The 21,790-nt window shown below is 42.4% G+C and overlaps 1 protein-coding gene across 1 annotated transcript in view; it reads right to left on the reverse strand.

The window, feature by feature from the left end:
* Positions 1-443: 443 nt before the first annotated feature.
* Positions 444-21,790, reverse strand: part of LOC121292252 (EH domain-containing protein 3-like) — a 65,336-nt gene continuing 43,989 nt past the window's right edge. Inside the window, exons 5-6 of the mRNA XM_041214022.1 lie at positions 21,378-21,542; positions 444-2,853 (exon numbers count right to left, since the gene is read on the reverse strand). Coding sequence (XP_041069956.1) covers positions 2,332-2,853; positions 21,378-21,542 — 687 coding nt within the window. The 3' untranslated portion in view covers positions 444-2,331. The remainder of the gene's footprint in view (positions 2,854-21,377; positions 21,543-21,790) is intronic.

Below are 21,790 nucleotides of genomic sequence, written 5' to 3' on the forward strand. Positions count from 1 at the left end.
TACAGTTGTCACATTCAATATTTCCCTGAAAGTGCCTCACAGGTCTGAGTAAATGGAAATATACATTATTATCTATATTTCATAATGGTACAACATAAAACGAAGTACACCTGCAAAACTCTACATTTAAGTCATTAGCACTGAATGAAACTGACCTAAATCAGGCTTGTCCCTCTACTGCACTGAGCGGCTGAGTTTAAAAATGGAACCCTTCCTAAAAGCTCTGGTTGTAAAATGATTTGCAATACGGTGCATTAACCAATTTGATTTCATCAGTTCTCAAATTAGGATTATCAGTGCTTCAACCTGTTAAGAAATAAGAAATTGCAGAACATCAAGAAAGAAAGTTACACTTCATTCGTTCTGCATATTATTTAAATGTACAGCAAAATAATGCAGAGTCAGGAAAAATGTTGAAAGGACAGACATGCACACATTCTGCAAACAGTGTAATTATTCTGACCTTTAATCTTACAAAATGTCAAATATGCCAACACTTCAAAGTAACTTTTCATTGTTTGGACTCAGTTTCTTTCCTGCCAGTTGATGCCTGATTTTGTCACTTTAATGTTTCAAAATACAGTGCAGCTTCACAAATATCTCCCTTCTCCCAAAAAACTCCTCTCAACCTCCCCACCACCCCCACAAGTCCTGAGCAATTCTAATAAAGGTTTAACCCAGCTGGCTTGGGACAGAAGTTTTCCTCCCTCTCCTTATATTTTGAGGACAGTGGTTCCAATTTTGAGAGAAGAATGAATGCATGTGCGACCTCTCAGATCAAGCTATTTTGCAGTAAACCCACAACGTGATACAGCACTGCTGCACACTTATCAGCATCTCTTATTGCCCTGATGACATTACCTTGCATTTTAAAACTGCTGGGAGGCAGTTTGGAATTAGGCATATCCTTTCACTCCACTGGCAACAGGATTTTTTGCCAACAGCTCCATGACACGCTTTGGGAGTTTTTTGACTTTAAAATTGCAGTATAAATGCAAATTGTGGCCGTTGGTCTTAGTGTGGAATAGCCCAAAAGCTTACCATTCCTGCTACTATGATGAGGGCATGATTTATGACACAAGATCAGTCTCCAAAGAAGTCATTTTGAAGCAGAGACAAGGGAAGAAAGAGAAGCCTTTAAATGTGCAAGTAGGGTATCTACTTTCAGTCCTTTTCACAACGCGTGGTCTGCACGTCTGTTTTGGTCAAGACCCTTACTTGAAACACCTGCTAGAACAGAAGCCACTATTTGGAAGCTTTGAATTGGAATGTTTCTTTAAAATTCAATTCAGTAGGATTAAGTCACTTCATTTCATGTGGATTCCACGATTAATAACGTTATGCCGCTGTACAGATTGAGGCCTGCCTCTTCTTGACTGTATTTTTGGTAGTTGCTGGACGAGGCCAATGCTCCACTAATAGGAAATGTTCCTTTCTCTAATTTTTAACCATGATACTGGCGGGCAGGAGATACAGTTTCAAAATTTTGGTCACCAGAACTTTTCTGTATAATTTTTTTTAAATTAGTTAAAAATAAATAAATCTTGCTTTACATTGTGCTGGTGCAGTATTTATCCATTGACAGCAGTTACAAGTTTAACACTTATTAATGGGCTTACCTAGTACTGCAATGGTCACATAACCAATATAGTTCAAGCCTAGGGGGCTGGCTTGAACTAATCAATCTGTGCTGCAAGCCTCTGGTGAGTTTTCCCTAATTGCAGTCAGCTGTCAGATCTGAGTATAGCCATGTAATGCTTTACACAAAGGATGAAGGCTGTGACAAACATTGAACTGACAGGGCAGTGCACAGTTACTTTCAGGAAGTTTGCAGCCCGTTTAGAAGTGGAGTGCCCTCATACCTTGGTCAAGCACACCACATCAAACCTATTCAGATTTCCCTGCCACCCAAAAGAACAGGAATATGATGGAGTGAAGGAAAATAAGAGGGATGGACATTAGAGGAAGAGTGGCAAGGTCTCTGCACATCTGTAGCCAGACAGGACATTTCAGAAACATGAAACTTATGTAGAAGTACTCAGCCATGTTAATCAGATGTTTGCAGCACTGCATCATGCTCCTGGGAGGTGTTAGAAATCCAAGTATCAGAAAGTGCAGTGTGACCCATTAACTTTTATATTTTTCAGTTAAAATGCACCAGCATTTGATTTAGCAAAAATGGTTAAGTGAGTATCTTAGGTTTATATTACATAGAAAATAGATCTGATGTACCCAATCAACAGCTCTTACCACCCTCCCCCAAAATTAACTGAACAGCTCTTTCTGCCATCCATTCACCAATTTGTCTCTACGGTAAACCGCTAAATGGACTCAGTTCTTTCTTTGGGACGGAGGTATGAGGTGCCCTGGCAATTCACCGGGCAAATCATATCCTTCGAGTTTTATCTTAATCAAGTGACAGGCCAGAGCGAATTCTTCATCGTCCAGCATTCCATCCCGATCGTAGTCAGCCAGTTTCCAGATCTTCCCCAAGACAGTGTTTGGCAATTTAGACTTGACCATTTCTTTCTTTGCATTGTTCCCGCTGATTTTGCCATTAATTGGTGAGAGCATGTAGAAAATTTCATCATACTTTGACTTCTCCCTTGCCACAATCCACTCACTCTCATCTATTCCTGCACCGGCACCCTCACCATACCCTTCATTAAAGGGCCCATTAAGGTTGCCGTCAAATGCCCCGCCCGTCACAGCCTGTGCTGGCTTGTTCGCCTCTTCTTGCCGGATCAGGTTCATCAATTCAGCGATGTGATTGGCCAACATTTCATCCACTGACTCCAGTAGCTTGGGTTTCAGCGTATGAAACTTGCTGAAGTCACAGGACTGCAACATTTCCTGTCAAAGCAAAAAGAAGTTAATCATTAAATAGCAGCAAAGTCGATTCAGTCATGGTTACTAACCCTTTTATACTCTGATTGAAGAACTACACAGTTTAATGTCCAGTTGTCAGTGGACAAATCACCAAGCATTATCTACTTAATCTGGATGCTTTTCAATATTACAGTCCTATGGAGGGTCTGTTCTAACTGCGGTTAGATTAGTTGCATTTAAGGGAAAGTTAGATATACAGAGAAACGAACAGAAGGTTATGCTGATAGGATTAGATGAAGAGGGATGGGACGAGGTTCATGTGCAGCATGAATGCCAGTCCTCTATCCATGCTAATATATCACCCCAACACCATAAGCCCATATCTTATGTAGTAATCTTTTATGTGGCACCTTATTGAATGTCGTTTGGAAATCCAAATACATTACATCTATTGGTTCCCATTTATCCACCTTGCTTGTTACATCCTCAAAGAACTCTAAATAAATTTGTCAAACACAAACCCTTTCACAAAACCATGGTGACCCTGCCCGATTGTAGTATGATTTTCTAAATGTCCTGTCACTACATCCTTCATAATGGATTCTAGCATTTTCCCAATGACAGATGTTAGACTAACTGGCCTATACTTCCTGCCTTCTGTCACTCTCCTTTCTTGAATAATTGTGTTACATTTGCGGTTTTCAAAACCACTGGGACCTTTCCAGAATCTAGGGACTTTTGGAAGATTACAGCCAATGCGTCCACTATCTCTGCAGGCACATCTTTTAAGACCCTAGGATGCAAGCCATCAAGTCCAGGGGACTTGTCAGCCTTTAGTCCCATTACTTTTCCTAATACTTTTCCCTCTAGGGATTGTCATTATTTTAAGCTCCTCCATCCTTTTTGCCTCTTGATCTTCTATTATTCTTGGGGCGCGTCAGGGAAGCATAAACCAGAACAATCAAATTTACAAAATGACACCCAAATGAAGAAATTACCAACAAGATTTCACTTTTTGTAACCTTTACTTTAACACAAATCAGAACTAAAACAAATGAAACATGAATTAACAAGCAAGTGATACTTCAAATAAAAGGGTAAATTTCATTTTAAATAGTTGATACAACAAAAATATGTCTTACACAACCACAATCACCTTCATCTCTCCCCGCGCAAATGTGGCACTATGTAGCCACACAGTTCCACAATATACTGTTCTTTATTCACCCAGGGTAGGTCAGGTGTCCCTTCCGACAACAGGGTACAATCATCAGCATGGCACACTTCTACGAACCATCTCTTTCAAGGCATGACAATTTCAAAGGTGAAGCTTTCCGGAGTTCCTTTTCAACCAATAACACCCCAGTTCACAGTTTGGTCATTTCTGGGAACACACCCAGCCCTTCATTGTCTCTGAGCTAATCATACAGCTTCCCAGGTTCGAGACCTTTTTAACCAGCTTGCACAGTATCTCCATGAGCTCCTGTTTCCTTTCTGCCACAGAAAAATTGACCTCAGTGATTGCTTCTTCTCCTCAAGAATTTTGTGTGTTCCTCTTTCTGTCTCTGTATGCTCCTTTTATGTCTACATCTCTGCACTGATCACCTTCACCCTCCAGTTGCTCTGCTTGTAGCTCTCCTTTATGTCTCCAAGCCACACAGCTTCTGTCCGAACTTCCTTCCTGCTGGTGCTGTTTCCAGGAACAGTCACTAAATCACATCAACCAGTATTTCTTATTATCCAAGAAAATTACATTGATCCCTTTACAATTGATGCTCAAAGTCCTTTTCAACCGTTCTTAAAAAAAAGATTCTGCTGATCTTTTCAAGAATTTAAAAAATTTCCCTACTGTACTGCTTCTAGGTCAAAGGTCATCACAGTCTCCTTATCCAAGGAAATGTACTTGCTTTCATGGGAGTGCAAAGGTTCACTAGCTTGATTCCTGGACTGAGGGGATTTTCTTATAAGGAGAGATTGAGTAGACTAGGCCTACATTACCTGGAGTCTTTAAGAAGCATGAGAGGTGATTTTATTGAAATATATAAAATTCATACAGGGCTTGACAGAGTAGGTACGAGGAGGGTGTTTCCCTTAGCTGGACAGTCTACAACTACTGGGGTGGAGGGGCACGGAGTCACAGTCTCAGGATAAGGGTCAGTCATTTAGGATTGAGAGGAGGAGAAATAGCAAATCTTTGGAATGCTCTATCCCAAAGAGCTGTGGGTACTCAGTCATTGAGTATATTCAACACAGATCAATAGATTTTCAGATACTAAAGGAATCAAGCAATTATGAGGATAGTGAAGGAAGGTGTAGCTGAGGAAGATTAGCCATGGCCTTATTAAATAGTGGAATAGACTTGAAGGATTGAATGGCCTACTTCGAACGTTAAGCAGTGACTGCTTTCAACACAGTCCACATTCAATTCCAGAACAAGAGGATGTTCAAAGGAACTCCCACATCCAAGAAAAATGCAACATTATTTGACCTTTAAAGAGTGCCAAAGCACTGCCATTGTATTCTCCCATTCTTTACTGCAGTGTGTTTACATCAGAGACCGTGCCATGAATTATTTCCAAACTTGTCAAACAATTTCACTACACTGACTGCAGGTTCAACACAAAACATTGTCGTTTCTTTGCTTTCCTAATTTCCTTCCAACATTTGAGCTCTGTATTACAAGTTGGGCACTGCAGAACGTACAGCTTTTGTTCTAAGCCTTTGGTTTTGGGAACAGGGATTTCTGTGCAAGTAGGAATGAAGCACATTCCTACATAACTATGCAAGTTTCAGTCCAAAGGCTTCACTATTGATATCCTCAAAAGCAGAAAAGCCTGGGTAAGGTCAGCAGTTTGAAATATTCAATAGGAGGAACATGGAAACAACTCCAAGCCATGAGCTCGAAATTTTAATGTCCTCAGCAAACTAAGTTCTTCAACAGCAAAAATAAGCTTTTTTTTTCCTGTTTTCAAGTCCTAGTTCTTGCTAAATGTAAAGCTTACTGGTTCAACATGCTTTTGTTCCAACTATTACACATGTCGAAGTTCATCAACATTTCCACACTTTGAAGAACTGATTGACTTTTGACAGGAAATGCGCAGATGATCACAATTTTTGACAGCCTTGGACGTTATTGTTAATTTCCCCCAATATTACAGGTGGTGTTGACTGAAGACCCTCCAGGCAAAGGGATACATTTTGTTTTTGCTGTCTTCTAACCAGATCTTCATAAATTTAACTGTGAAAGCATATAATTGTGCTGGGTCAAAGACATAACACAGTATTATACTGCCTCCTTGTCATGGTCACTCAGATGCATTTTTGCTAATTAGCTTCAGTTTTAAAATGTAATAATATGCACAAGTAATTAAGAAAACTAAATCTGGATAAAAATGCTTTTATTGGCACTGCTCTCCCTCAAACCGTATACCAGGAAAAAGACTTCTGGTGCATTTTCAAATGTCTAAAGTCCGAACTTCATTCACACTAGGCATCTTGTAGAATTTATGCCAACTGACTGAACCATGACATGTCTCAATCATTATCCATTCTATGATGCTCCTGCCCCACAATTTTTTATATGACATCAAATAACACACCCCACCTATAATCCATGAGCAAGTCAAAGGGTCTTTGCCTCTGCACTGATGTGCTGGGCTCCCCCATCATTGACAATGGGGATGTTTGTGGAGCCTCCTCCTCCAGTTAGTTGTTTAATTGTCCACCACCATTCACGACTGGACGTGGCAGGACTGCAGAGCTTAGATCTGAGCCGCTGGCTGTGGGATTATTTGGCTCTGTCAATCGCATTCTGCTTCCGCTGTTTGGCATGCAAGAAGTCCCGTTGTAGCCTCACTTGGTTGACAACTCGTTCTTATGTATGCCTGGTGCTGCTCCTGGCATGACCTCCTGCAATCTTCATTGAAGCAGGGTTGATGAGGCTACAAATTGTTGAGTACAATTCTGCTGCTGCTGATGGCCGACAGTGCCTCATGGTTGTCCAGTCTCGAGTTGCTAGATCTGAAGTCTATCCCATTTAGCACAGTGGTAGCACCACACAGCACAGTGGGAGGTATCCTCAAATGTGAAGGCGGGACTTGGTCTCCATAAGGACACTCCAACCAATACAGTCATGGACAGATGCATCTGTGACAGGTAGATTGGCGAGGAGATCAAGTAGGCTTTTCCCCTCATGTTGGTTCCCTCATCACCTGCCACAGACCTAATCTAGCAGCTATGTCCTTTAGGACTTGGCCAGCTGGGTCAATGGTGGTGCTACCGTGCCCTCTTGGTAATGGATATTGAAGCCTCCTGCCTAGAGTATATTCTGTGCCCTTGCCACCCTCAGTGCTGCTTCTTCGGTGTTCAACAGGTGGTGTACTGATTCACTGGCTAAGGGGCGGTGGGGAGGTGAAGAGAAGTGGCAATCAGCAGGAGATCTCTTGCTCATGTTTGACTTGATGCCATGAGATTTCATGGGGTCCAGAGTCAACGTTGAGGACTTCTAGGTCAACTCCCTCCTGTTAATCACTGTGCCACTATGTCTGGTGGGTCTGTCCTGACAGTAGGGCAGAACATACCCAGGGATGGTAATGGTGGATTTTGGGACATTGTAAGGTACAATTCGGTGAGTATGACTATACCAGGCTGTTACTTAACTAGTCAGTGGGACAGCCCTCCCAATTTTGGCACAAGTCTTCAGTAAGGAAGGCTTTACAGGGTCGACAGGGCTGGACTTGCCTATGTCGTTTCTGGTGCCTACGTCAATGCCAGGTGGTCTGTCCAATTTCATTCCATTTCGACTTCATAGTGGTTTGACATAATTGAGTGGGCTGCTAGGCCATTTTAGAGCCAACCACATTGTTGTGGGTCTGGAGTCACCAATAGGCTAGACCAGGTAAGGGCAGCAGTTTTCCTTCCCTAAAGGACATTAGTGAGCCAGATGGGTTTTTATGACAACTGACAATGGTCACCATTACTGAGGCTGCTTTTAATTCCAGATTTTATTAATTGAATGTAAAATCCACCAGCTGCCTTGGTGAGATCTAAACCAGTATCCCCAGCGCATTAGCCTGGGCCTCTCGATTACTAGCCTAGTGATATTATCCTAAGTCTCCCCATCTGCATTAGGTTTTGCTCTCTCTGGCACTTTTCAGCACTCTCCACCTGGGACATCAAGTATAACCTACTCTCTCCCAATGCCACTCTTCCATGAACCACAAGATAGGAGGCAAGAGATACAGCAGCAGCAGAGATACTCTCAACACCCACTGTTCCTCCCTGCCGCCCCTAGATAATTCTCTAATCTCATTACCTTTGCTGGAAGAAAACCAAAAATAGGGAAATCATTTTGTGAATACATAAGTGTAAATGATGTATAAACTTATGCCATCACTGTTAGTCTACCAACTCACCTCCCCCATTCTGCTTCCCAGACAGCTTTTGAGAAATTATTACAGAAGAGCCTTAGTTTCTAGCACACTCCAATGTTCCACGAGACTCAAATGTCAATTGTTGCAAATGGAGGCCCCTGCATGTGCAGATAGGAAGATTCTAGAACTCTCCCACCTGAGATCACTAGTACTGTTGGCCAGGTTACAAAGGTTAATGTCGATTGCTTCAACTTCAGGAGCCAAAGATCCCTCATGATCAGCTTCCAGTATGAGACACTCCCCTATACGTCAGTAAATGCCAATGCTTGCACACCCTCAAACAATGCTGGAGTCAGGGTTGAAAGTCTGCACAATAACTGGTAAAATTCAACCATCCTCAGTAAACATGAAAAAGATGGGTTTCACGATCTGCTCTTCTGGCTTTAAAAGGTTTTCCAGGATATCACACTGTTACACTGAATATGAATGTGATTGGCTTCACATCTGTGTTGGAGCAGAGTCTTCAATGCTCTCCACACTACATTGCTCTCTGAAAGACTATGTAGCGATTTCAAGGGAATTGGCTTGATTCACACCCCTGCAATAAATACTGAGCAATCAGTGACTCCAACTACTGCTATAGAGTCCACTGACTCTATTGCTTGGTGAACAAAAATGGGACAGAATCACAGAATATAACCTCAAAACACTGGTGAAAATCCCATGTGAACAGAACTTTGTAATTAAAGTCCCTGTTTAACGAAGACTAAATAAGTGACAATTACAGAATGTGACAGCGAAAACAGTAGTACATTATTTTAAATGCAATGTAGATTATCACATTAGACAGGTCTGATCATCAGCCCTATTTAAAAACACAAGCTTGAACATCCAACTACAGAGTCTAGGCATTCAGCAGGTCTGGCATCGGTGGAGAAGAAAAGAGTTGACATTTCGAGTGCTCATGACCCTTCGACAGAACTGATTGAATGTTAGAAGAGGGGTGAATATATGCTGGTTTAAGGTAGGCGGGGGTGGTGTGGTTGTAGGGACAAGCAAGCACTGATAGGAGCAGATAATCAAAAGATGTCACAGACAATGGAACAAGGAAGTGTTGAAGGTGGTGATATTATCTAAACGAATGTGCTAATTAAGAAGGGATGGCAGGGCACTCAAGGTACAGCTCTAGTGGGGGTGGGGTGGAAAGGCTAGCCCAGCATACAAAATTTAAAAATAATGGAAATAGGTGGGAAAAGAAAAATCTATATATATTATTGGAAAAAACAAAAGGAAGGGGGAAGAAACAGAAAGGGGGTGGGGATGGAGGAGCGAGTGCAAGATCAAAAGTTGTTGAATTCAATATTCAGTCCGGAAGGCTGTAAAGTGCCTAATCGGAAGATGAGGTGCTGTTCCTCCAGTTTGCGTTGGACTTCACTGGAACGATGCAGCAAGCCAAGGACAGACATGTGGGCAAGAGAGCAGGGTGGAGTGTTGAAATGGCAAACGACGGAGAGGTTTGGGTCTTTCTTACGGACAGACCGCAGGTGTTCTGCAAAGCAGTCGCCCAGTTTACGTTTGGTCGCTCCAATGTAGAGGAGACTGCATTGAGAGCAACGAATACAGTAGACTAATTTGGGGGAAATGCAAGTGAAATGCTGCTTCACTTGAAAGGAGTGTTTGGGCCCTTGGATGGTGAGGAGAGAGGAAGTGAAGGGGCAGGCGTTGCATCTTTTGTGTGGGCATGGGAAGGTGCCATAGGTAGGGGTTGAGGAGTAGGGAGTGATGGAGGAGTGGACCAGGGTGTCCCGGAGGGAGCGATCCCTACGGAATGCCGATAAGGGGGTGAAGGGAAGATGTGTTTGGTGGTGGCATCATGCTGGAGTTGGCAGAAATGGCGGAGGATGATCCTTTGAATGCGGAGGCTGGTGGGGTGATAAGTGAGGACAAGGGGGACCCTATCATGTTTCTGGGAGGGAGGAGAAGGCGTGAGGGCGGATGCGCGGGAGATGAGCCGGACATGGTTGAGGGCCCCGTCAACGACCATGGGTGGAAAACCTCGGTTAAGGAAGAAAGAGGACATGTCAGAGGAACTGTTTTTGAAGGCAGCATCACTAGAACAGATGCGACGGAGGCGAAGGAACTGATAGAATGGAAGCTGAACTTGGTCTCACACTGAACAATTTCTCCTTTAACTCCTCTCACTTCCTCCAAATAAAAGGTGTGGCTATGGGTACCCGCATGGGCCCCAGCTATGCCTGTCTCTTTGTGGGGTATGTGGAACATTCCTTGTTCCAGTCCTACTCTGGCCCCCTCCCACAACTTTCTCCAGTACATCGATGATTACTTTGGTGCTGCTTCATGCTCTCGTCGGGACTTGGAAAAATTTTATTAATTTTGCTTCCAATCTCCACCCCTCCATCATTTTCACATGGTCCATCTCTGACACTTCCCTTCCCTGACCGCCCTGTCTCAATTTCTGACGATAGACTGTCCACCAATATCCATTACAAGCCTATCGACTCCCACAGCTACCTCGACTACAGCTCCTCACACCCCGCTTCCTGTAAGGACTCCATCCCATTCTCTCAGTTGCTTCGCCTCCGTCGCATCTGTTCTGATGATGTTACCTTCAAAAACAGTTCCTCTGACATGTCCTCCTTCTTCCTTAACAGAGGTTTTCCACCCAAGGTCGTTGACAGGGCCCTCAACCATGTCCGGCCTATCTCCCGCGCACCCACACTCACGCCTTTTCCTCCCTCCCAGAAACATGATAGGGTCCCCCTTGTCCTCACTTATCACCCCACCAGCCTCCGCATTCAAAGGATCATCCTCCACTAATTCCGTCAACTCCAGCATGACGCCACCACCAAACACATCTTCCCCCCCCCCAGCCCCAGCAGCATTCCGTAGGGATCGTTCCCTCCGGGACACCCTGGTCCACTCCTCCATCACTCCCTACTCCTCAATCCCTACCTATGGCACCTTCCCATGCCCACGCAAAAGATGCAACACCTGTCCCTTCACTTCCTCTCTCCTCACGTCCAAGGTCCCAAACACTCCTTTCAAGTGAAGCAGCATTTCCCCCAACTTAGTCTATTGCATTCGTTGCTCTCAATGCGGTCTCCTCTACATTGGAGAGATCAAACATAAACTGGGCCGACCGCTTTGCAGAACACCTGCGGTCTGTCCGTAAGAAAGACCCAAACCTCTCCGTCGCTTGCCATTTCAACACTCCACCCTGCTCTCTTGCCCACATGTCTGTCCTTGGCTTGCTGCATTGTTCCAGTGAAGCCCAATGCAAACTGGAAGAACAGCACCTCATCTTCCGATTAGGCACTTTACAGCCTTCCGGACTGAATATTGAATTCAACAACTTTAGGCCTTGACCTCCCCCCTCCATCCCCACCCCCTTTCTGTTTCTTCCCCCTTCCTTTTGTTTTTTCCAATAATTTATATAGATTTTTCTTTTCCCACCTATTTCCATTATTTTTAAATTTTGTATGCTGGGCTAGTCTTTCCACCCCACCCCCACTAGAGCTGTACCTGAGTGCCCTGCCATCCATTCTTAATTAGCACATTCCTTTAGATAATATCACCACCTTCAACACTTCTTTGTTCCATTGTCTGTGACATCTTTTGATTATCTGCTCCTATCAGTGCTTGCTTGTCCCTACAACCACACCACCCCCCACCCACTTCTCTCTCTCCTCCCCCCACCTTAAACCAGCATATATTCACCCCTCTTCTAACATTCAATCAGTTCTGTCGAAGGGTCATGAGGACTCGAAATGTCAACTCTTTTCTTCTCCACCGATGCTGCCAGACCGGCTGAGTTTTTCCAGGTAATTCTGTTTTTGTTTTGGATTTCCAGCATCCGCAGTTTTTTGTTTTTATATTTGAGTCTAGGCACTATTGAGTATTGGGCTGAATGTTTCTACTAAGTTCCTTCTTTGTCAAAGCAGGGTCAACCAACAAACTGCTTGGCTCATGCCCTCTCCTCATTCAACAGGAGGTTGTTTGTATCTCAATCAAGGCTGAATTACTTCCCTCCTCAACATGACAGGATTTCTGGATGTGTTAACCTCAAGGCAGCTTCAATATCAAAAAAGTGCTAATGAGATGAAACGCCTAAATTTTGTTCTTTTTGCAATCTCCTCACCCTCCTTCAACATGACTCTCCTCATAAATTACACATCACACAAATAAACATAAACCCAAATACACATAATTCAAAATAGGCTCAGTGTATGCAAACACACTGACCAAGTTAAGAAGGGAAACTATAAAAGCATGCGCAATATATCATTTGTGTTGGTGATGCCAGGAGTTTGAACAGATATCTGTTAAAAGACTGAAACGTTAGATAAATAACTCATCCATTACTAATTTTCCCGCTTTAAACTGCCAGCTTGTCTGTTGTCAGATATTAGTTTACCTCATGTGAGTAAATTACCTTCCATGTAATCTGACCTATACCCTCTAGTGGCAAAAGTAGACACTGCAGTAGAGTAAATATTCACACCACTGGACTGTATCATTATTATAGGATCTATTTTACCAAGCATTAGGCTATCAGACAATAGTGGCTTTTAAATGCACATTAGATTAGTTCAGAATAGGCAACTTAGTCCCCAACAATAACCTTCAAGCCACAAAATCATGGATGTGGTGCCAGCAGGATAAGGCAGCTGGTATAAACATGGGGGTGCTGCCCAAAAATTCCTATATTTCTGAATTTCATATCAGGAACCAGAAAGCACACTGAAGAGATAAAGTGAATGATGAACTGCTGATATACATAGTCCAGGTAGGGTGGAGGAAATCACAGATGGGTAAAGTGCAAGCTGCTCGCATCTTCGTGTATGTCGTTTCTGCCTCACAATTTGAACATTTACATTATTGAAAGAGGTGGTGTAATTCTTTTCATTGATAGAACATTTTTGCCAAACAGGACTGATCACATTCCAGTGATGGCACACATTGGTCAATGTGACTGGAATGGTCCCTGCTGCCAGGTGCATCATGATGTACAGATGATGTACTGCATGGGGCTAAAACAGAATTGAGAGTGCTTCATAGAATGCCCAGTGAGTTTGGTGGCATACTAAAAATGGTTAATATTTGTATGGAGTCACTTAGTTAAATATCCATAGGCCTAAGATACCAGAGTTAAGTATTTAATTAAAAAGGGATTTAAGTTGGCAGTCAGTTTAAAAGAAAAAAGTTTGCATGACTTAATAATGAATTACTATGGTGAATAGAGGCCATGAAGACTTTAAAATCCATTTAAATTGGATATAATATCAACTGTAAAGTAGAGCAAACAACTTGAGCTACAAATGACTGCACAGGAAAGGACAGTGATAAGCCATTCCAGCAGGATGGCGGAGTTGAGCATTATGTCTGTGATGTGTCTCCAACTCATTGTTCCACTCAAACTCTCAATGAGGCACAGATGGATAAAATCTGACATCAGGAAGAGAGGTGTTCCTGGAGCGAAAGTTTGTGTGTGTAATCATACAAGGCAACTGGCAGTATTTACCTATTTATGTAAGGAGTGTGGAAAGACAAAAGAAAAGTTAGAAAAGGAGAACCAAATCCAACTAACACTCAAATTTGAAGTTCCAGCTTCCTCTGGGGACATAACTCTGGGCAGATCCAGCATATAAATATCAATTGCCCCAACAAACTAGAGATATGTCAATGAGGTGAAATTAGCAACACAGCTAGAAATGCAGCAGTTAAAGGATTCCACAGTTAAATAGGCTGACATGATTATCATTTTTTAATTAATTCATGGGATGTGGGTGCCGTTGGCCAGGCTAGTATTTATTGCCCATCCCTAATTGCCCTTGAGTGGTGGTGAGCTGAGTTCTTGAACCGTTGCAGTCTATGTGGTGTAGGTACACCCACAGCGCTGTTAGGGAGTGCGTTCCAGGATTTTGACCCAATGACTGTGAAGGAATGACAACATAGTTCACATTGGTACCAACGACATTGATAGGACTAGAAAGGAGGTTCTGCTAAAAGAATCTGAACAGTTAGGAACTAAATTAAAAAGGAGAACCTCCAAGGGCATACTGGCATAGGGTTCTGGAAAGGGGATACGTAGGCTTACAAAACAACAGCACACGGCAGCCTTGCAGGGCAGCTATTTAGGTAATGATACCCAGACAGTAAGGGACAGAGTGCATGAACATAGAATAACAGCAGCAAATAGAGTCAAAGGGAGAAAAAAATGGTAAAAAGGCAAAATTAATGGCTCTTTACTTCAATGCATGTAGTATTGGGAACAAAATAAATGAATTAACGGCACAAATGGAGGTTAATGAGTCGGATCTTATAGTCATTATGGAGACATGATCACAAGGAGATCAAAGCTGGTAAATAAATATTCAGGGGTATGTGACTTTTTGAAAGATCAGGCAGGAAGGAAAGGGTGGTGGTGTAGCTTTGTTAGTGCGAGATGGAATAAGTACAATAGCAAGAAAGGCTCCTGGATCGGATGATGTAGAATCCATATGGGTGGAGGTAAGAAATAACAAGGGGAAGACGACACTGGTGGGAGTAGTCTATAGGCCCCCTAACAGTAGCTATACTGTAGGACAGAGAATAAATCAGGACATAATGAGGGCATGTAAAAAAAGGCTGTAAATTAATCATGGATGAATTTAATCTTCACATAGATTGGGAAAATCAAATTGGCAGAGGTAGCCATGAGCAAGAATTCAGAGAGCGTATTTGGGGCAGTTTCTTAGAACAATATGTTGTAAATCTAACCAGGGGTCAGGTTATTTTGGATCTTGTAGTGTGTAAAGAGGCAGGTTTAATAAATGATCTCAGAGTAAAGGATTCTCTAGGAAACAGTGACCATAACATGGTAGAACTTTGCATTCAGTTTGAGAATGAGAAACTTGGGTCGGAAACCAAGTTAAACTTAAATAAAAGGTAATTACAAAGGAATAAGGGCATAGTTGGCTGGAGTGGACTGGGACAGCAGTTTAGCAGAAAAGATGATTGATGAACATTGGCAGACATTTAAGATAATAGTTCATGACTCTCAAAGATATATCCCAGTGAAGAAGAAGGGTTCAAGGGAGAGGATAAGTCAACCATGGTTAACCAAAGAAGTTAAGGATAGTATTAAACTGAAAGAAAAAACATACAATGTGGGATTAGTGGTAAATCAGAGGAATGGGAAAGTTTTAAAAACCAACAAAAGATGACTCAAAAAAAAAGGGAAAAATTAAACTTTGAAGGTAGCTTAGCAAGTAATATAAAAACAGACAGCAAGAGCTTATTTAAATGTATAAAAAGGAAGAGAGGCAAAAGTGAACATAGGCTCCTTAGAGAATGAAGCTGAGGAAATAATAATGAGGAACCAGGAAATGGTCGAGGAGTTGAATAAATATTTTGCTTCAGTCTTCACGGTAGAAGATACTGACAGCATTCCAAAAATACTAAATAATCAAGGGGCAGAAGGGGAGGGATGGGGGAGGAAATAAATACAATAACTATCACGAGAGAAAAAGTACTAGGGAAACTAATGGGGCTAAAGGCCAATAATTCCCCCGGATCTGATGGGTTGCATCCCAGGATATTAAAGGAAGTAGCTATAGAGGTAGTGGATGCACTGGTAGTAATTTTCCAAGAATCTTTCGATTCTGAAAAAGTCCCAGAGGATTGGAGAACAGTCAATGTAACCATTCTTATTCAAAATGGGAGGGAGACTATAGAACAGTTAGCTTGACATCTGTCATTGGGAAAATATTGGAGTCTAATATAAAGGATGTAATAGTAGAGCATTTAATCTAATCACATAATCTAATCAAGCGGAGTCCACATGGCTTCATGAAGGGGAAATCATGCCTAACAAATTAATTAGAATTCTTTGAGGAAGTAACAAGCAGGATAGATAAAGGGGAACCAGTAGATGTGCTATATTTGGATTTCCAAAAGGCGTCGATAAGTAGCCTTATATGCAGCGCCTTAAGATAAGAGCCCATGATGTTGGTGTAGTATGTTGGCATGGATAGAGGATTGGCTAATTAATAGAAGACAGAGTCAGGATAAAGGGAACATTTTCAGGATGGCAATCTGTAACTAGTCGAGTGCCACAAGTATTAGTGCTGGGGCCAATTATTTACAATATATATTAATGACTTAGAGGAGGGAAGTGAATGTACTATTGCCAAGTTTGCAGATGACACAAAAGTAGGTGGGAAGACAAGTGGCAAAGATGGCACAAGGAGTGGGATACAGACAGGTTAAGTGAGTGGGCAAAAACTTGGCAGATGGAATATAATGTGGGAGAGTGTGAGGTTATGCACTTTGGTGGGAAGAATAGAGGAGCTGAATATTATTTAAATAGAGAAAGACTGCAGAAGGCTGCAGCACAGAGGGGTTTGGGAGTCCTTGTGCATGAATCCCAAAAGGCTAGCATACAAGTTCAGCAGGTAATAGGCAAGGCAAATGGAATGTTGGACTTTATTTCAAAGGGAATGGAGTATAAAAATAGGAAAGCCTTGCTAAAACTATGCAAGGCACTAGTTAGACCACACCTAGAATACTGTGAACAATTTTGGTCTCCTTATCTAAAGAAAGATATACTGGCATTGGAGGCAGTCCAGAGTAGGTTCACTAGGTTGATCCCGTGTAAGGAGGGATTTTCTTATGAGGAGAGGTTGAGTAGGTTGGGCCTGTACTCATTGGCGTTCAGAAGAATGAGGCAACCTTATTGAAGCACAAGATTCTTCGGGGGCTTGACAGGGTAGATGCTGAGAGGTTGTTTCCCCTTGTGGGAGAGTCTAGGACCGGAGGGCATCATCTCAGATTAAGGGGTCACCCATTTAAGACAGAAATAAGGAATTTCTTCTCCCAGAGAGTAGTGAATCTGTGGAATTCTTTATCGCAGAGGGCTGTAGAGGCTGGGCCGTTACATATATTCAAGGCTGAGATAGACAGATTTTTAATCAGTAAGGGAATCAAGGATTATGGAGGAAAGGCAGGAAAGTGGAGTTGAGGATTATCAGGTCAGCCATGATCTCATTGAATGGCGGAGTGGATTCGATGGGCCGAATGGCCTACTTGTGCTCCTACATCTTATGGTCTTATTAGTTGCAAGTCAGGATGGTGAGAGACTTGGAGGAGAACCTGCAGATAGTGGCGTCCTCATGTACCTGCTGCTCTTTCTAGGTGGTAAGGGTAGCAGGTTTGTTAGGTGCTGTCAAAAGGAGGTTTGGCAAGTTGCTACAGTGCATCTTGTAGATGAGTACACACTGCAACCAGTGTTTGGATGGTGGAGGGAGTGAATGTTTAAGGTGGTGGATGGGGTCCCGATCAAGCAGGCTGCTTTGTCCTAGATGGTGTTGAGCTTAGAGTGATGTTAGAGCTGCACTCATCCAGACAATTGAGAGTATTCCATCACACTCCTGACTTGTGTCTTGTAGATGGAGGGCAGGCTTGGGGAGTCAGGAGACATGTTACTTGATGCAGAATTCCCAGCCTGTGAACTGCTCACATAGGCACAGAATTTAAATGGCTGGTCCAGTTCCATGTTTGGGCCAAGGGCATAACATCTGGAGCCAAGTGGTCTTGGCGGAGCCCAAACTAAGCATCAGCGAGCAGGTTATTGCTGAGTAAGTGCCACATTATAGTATTGTCAATGGCACCTTACATCACTTTGCTCATGAATGAGATTAGGTTGTAATTGGGTCAATTGGATTTGTCCTGCTTTTATGGACAGGATGTACTTGGGCAATTTTCTAAATTGTCAGGCAGATGACAACATTATAGTTGTCGTGGAACAGCTTGGCTCAGGGGTATGCTTAGTTCTGGAGCACAAGTCTTCAGAACTATTGGCAAGATGCTACTAGGGCCATTAACCATTGGTGCATCCATTGCATTCAGCCATTTCTCATCATGAAGTAAATCGAATTGGTTGAAGGCTGGCATCTATGATGGTGGGGGCCTCAGGAAGACACCAAGATGGATCATCCACTGGGTTCTTCTAGCTGGTGGTTATAGACAATTCAGCCCTATCTCATGTGCTAGGTTCTCCCATCATAGGAGCCGCCTCCTCTCATTTGTTTAATTGTTCATCGCCATATAAAATTGGATATGGCAGGACTCCAGAACTTTGATCTGATCCATCATTGTTGAATTGCTTAGCTCTATCTATTACATGCTGCTTTTGCTGCTTAGCATGCATTTAGACCTGTGTCGCAGTTTCACCAGAGTGGCACTGCATGTTTTGGTACGCCTGATGTTGCTCGTGGTATGTGCTCCTGCACTCCTCATTAAAGCAGGGTTGATCCACTGCATTTCCTGTCTTGATCATGATATTACAAAAAGTGATATGCCAGGCCATGAGATTTGATTGTGGTTGAATACAAATCTGTTGTTGCTGATGACCCACAGCGCTTTATGGATACCCAGCTTTGAGCTGTTAGATTTGTTCTCAATCTATCCCATTTAGCACAGTGGTAGTGTTACACATGATGGAGGGCATCCATAGTTGGAAGATGGGAGTTGTCTCCGCAAGGACTATGCAGTGATCACTCCTACCAAGATTGTCATGGACATTGCATCAGTAACAGGTAAATTAGTATGGGCAAGGGCAAATAGTTTTTCCCCTCTTGCTGGTTTTCTCACCACCTGTCACAAATCCAGCCTGGCAGATATGGTCTTCAGGACTCAAACAAACACTCAATTTGCCAGAGGGAGAGTGGTAGGCGGTATTCAGCAGGAATTTTCCTTGCCCACGTTTGACCTGATGTCATGAGACTTTCATGGAGTCCTGAGTCAATGTTGAGGGCTCCCAGGGCCATGTCTTCCTGACTGTATACCACTGTGCCACTACTCCTGGAGGGTCTGTCCTGCTTGTAGCACAGGACAGTGATAGAGCAGTCTCAGACATGGGCTGTAAGATAGAATTCTGAGAGCATGTCAGGCTGTTACCTGATTAGTCTGTGGGACAATTCTCCCAATTTTGGCACAAGTCCCCAGGTGTTAATGAGGACGACTCTGCAGGGTTGATGGGGTAGGGTGTGCTTTTGTCATTTCCAGTGCCTATGTCGATGCCAGATAGTCTGTTTGCCCTCATTTTTAAAAAAAATTTTTCTGTAACGGTTTAATACAACTGAATGGCTTGCTAGGTCATTTCAGAGGGCAGTTAAGAGTCAACCACATTGCTGTGCTTCTGGAATCACATGTAGGCCAGAGTGGGTAAAGATACAGATTTTTTTCCCCTGAAGGGCATTAGTAAACCAGATGGGTTTTTAGAATAATCCAGTAATTTCACAGTCACCATTATTCAGGCTAGCTTTTTATTGCAGATTTATCAATTACTTGAATTCAAATTCCACTATCTGCCTTGGTGCACGGGGAGAAGAGAAGACATCAGCTCAGGTTCTTTGGCTGCTTCATCAATGACCCTTCCTCCATCATAAGGTCAGAAATGGGATGTTCACTGATTGCAGTCTTCAAAACCATTCACGACTTCTCAAATACTGAAGCAGCCCATGTCCATATATACCAAGACCCGGACAACATTCAAGCTTTGGCTCATATGCGGCAATTAACATTTGCACCATACAAATGCTGGGCAATGAGAATTTAACCATTTCTCCTTGACATTTAATTACATTACCCATCAGTGAATCCTCAACCATCAACATCCTGGGGTTACTAGTGACCAGGAACCAAACTGGACTAGCCATACAAATACTGTGGCTACAAAAGTAGGTCAGAGGTTGGGAATTTTGCAGTGAGTAACGTACCTCCTAACTCCCCAAAGCCTGTCCACTATCAACAAGGCACATGTCAGGACTGTGATGGGATACTCTCCAATTGCCTGGAATGAGTGCAGCTCCAGCAACACAAAAAGCTCAAGGCCATACATGGCAATGCAGCCCACTTGATTGGTACCCAATCCACCATCTTAAACATTCATTCCCCAACCACCGATGAACAGAGCAGCCATGTATAATATATATTGCATACTGCAGCAACACTAAAGCTCCTTCAACAACACATCCCAAACCCACGACCTCTACCACCTAGAAGGGCAAGGACAACAAATGCATGGGAGCACCACCACCTGCAAGTTCACCTCCAAGCCACACACCATCCTGACTTGGAACTACATTACAGCTCCTTTGCTGTTGCTAGGTTAAAATCCTGGAACTCCCTTCATAACAGCACTGTGGGTATAGCTACACCACATGGCCTGCAGTGGTTTAAGAAGACAGCTCACCAGCACCTTCCCCAAGGGCAATTAGGGATCAACAACAAATACAGACTTAGCCAGCAATGCTCACATCTCATGAAAGAATAAAAATAAAGTTAATAAATTTATTTTTAAAAAATTGCTTGCAGAATTCTAGGTTTTAATCTTGGATTATATTCTATAAAAGCCAAGAGGTTATGATGAAGAAACATTTAAGAATTTTTTTTATCTCACTAAGTTAAAACCGATTACAGTGATTTGACTGAAGTATTTAGATTTATGGAAAAATGGAGCATTGTTGTTAGAAGCAGTCTGTTTCGAGTAGTTAAGTCTATATAGAAGGGCCAGAGATTCAAGATCAAATGGAAAATAGATTTACAACAGTGAGGAGAAACACATTCATACAGAGGGCTGTGAGGCTATTGAAGTCACCTCCAGGTTTAATGGTTGAAGCAGAAACCATGTTAATATGTATTATTGGATTGGATAGGCAAATGAAGGAAAAGTGAATTAATGAATCTATGAACAGGGCAATTATGATCAGGATTATTTATTTATGTGGAGGACAAACACCAAAACAGATAGGTTGAGCTGAAAGGCCTGTTTCCATGTTGTAACTTGCATGCACTTGCACCTAAAGCAAAGTTATATCCAACTGAACAAACACACTTTGGTTCCCCCGTTCTCTATCCTGCTATTTTGCTACCAACATAACATTCACCTCACAAATACTTTGAAATGGTGTGCCAAGGGAACAGTGATAATTTTTCACTTTTTTGAAAAAACAGAATAGCAAGATTTGATTGTGATAAATCTATCAATTAATTCTAGATTTAACAGTGTCAATTCCTTCTCTCACACTCCCAGCGTCTCTTTCCATAAAAAAAATTGCACTGTTCCCTGTCAAATGGAAAATTTATTGGATGCACTTGTTTACTTCACCGTACCTGCATCTTTTTTACGTTGGGAAAATCACCAGCGGAAATATTGTGTTCCTGTTGGAGGATGAAATATATCTCTGGAAGTCTACTTATCATCTCCTTTTTCTTTAGTTCTTTCCCAAACATTGCTGGCATCTCCTTCTTCAAGTAACTGATGATGTAGGCATGAACCTGGAAAGCCATACAGGTAATGGGTAGAAAAAATATTAAACATCCAGTGTATTTTTTAAAATATACATTTATAGTATGTTGAAAGTTTTACCTCTATACACACTTACTGCCTACAAATCTTACTTCCTGCATTCATATTCTGGTCAACCTTTTGAGTCAAACTTTAACATTACAACTTGCCCCATTTACAATGGAAATTGTCTATGTAAATTTATCACAGAACCACGTCTCTTGCCAATGGAGTTTGA

The sequence above is a fragment of the Carcharodon carcharias genome, chromosome 20, assembly GCF_017639515.1.
Source record: "Carcharodon carcharias isolate sCarCar2 chromosome 20, sCarCar2.pri, whole genome shotgun sequence".
Classification (NCBI taxonomy): Eukaryota; Metazoa; Chordata; class Chondrichthyes; order Lamniformes; family Lamnidae; genus Carcharodon; species Carcharodon carcharias.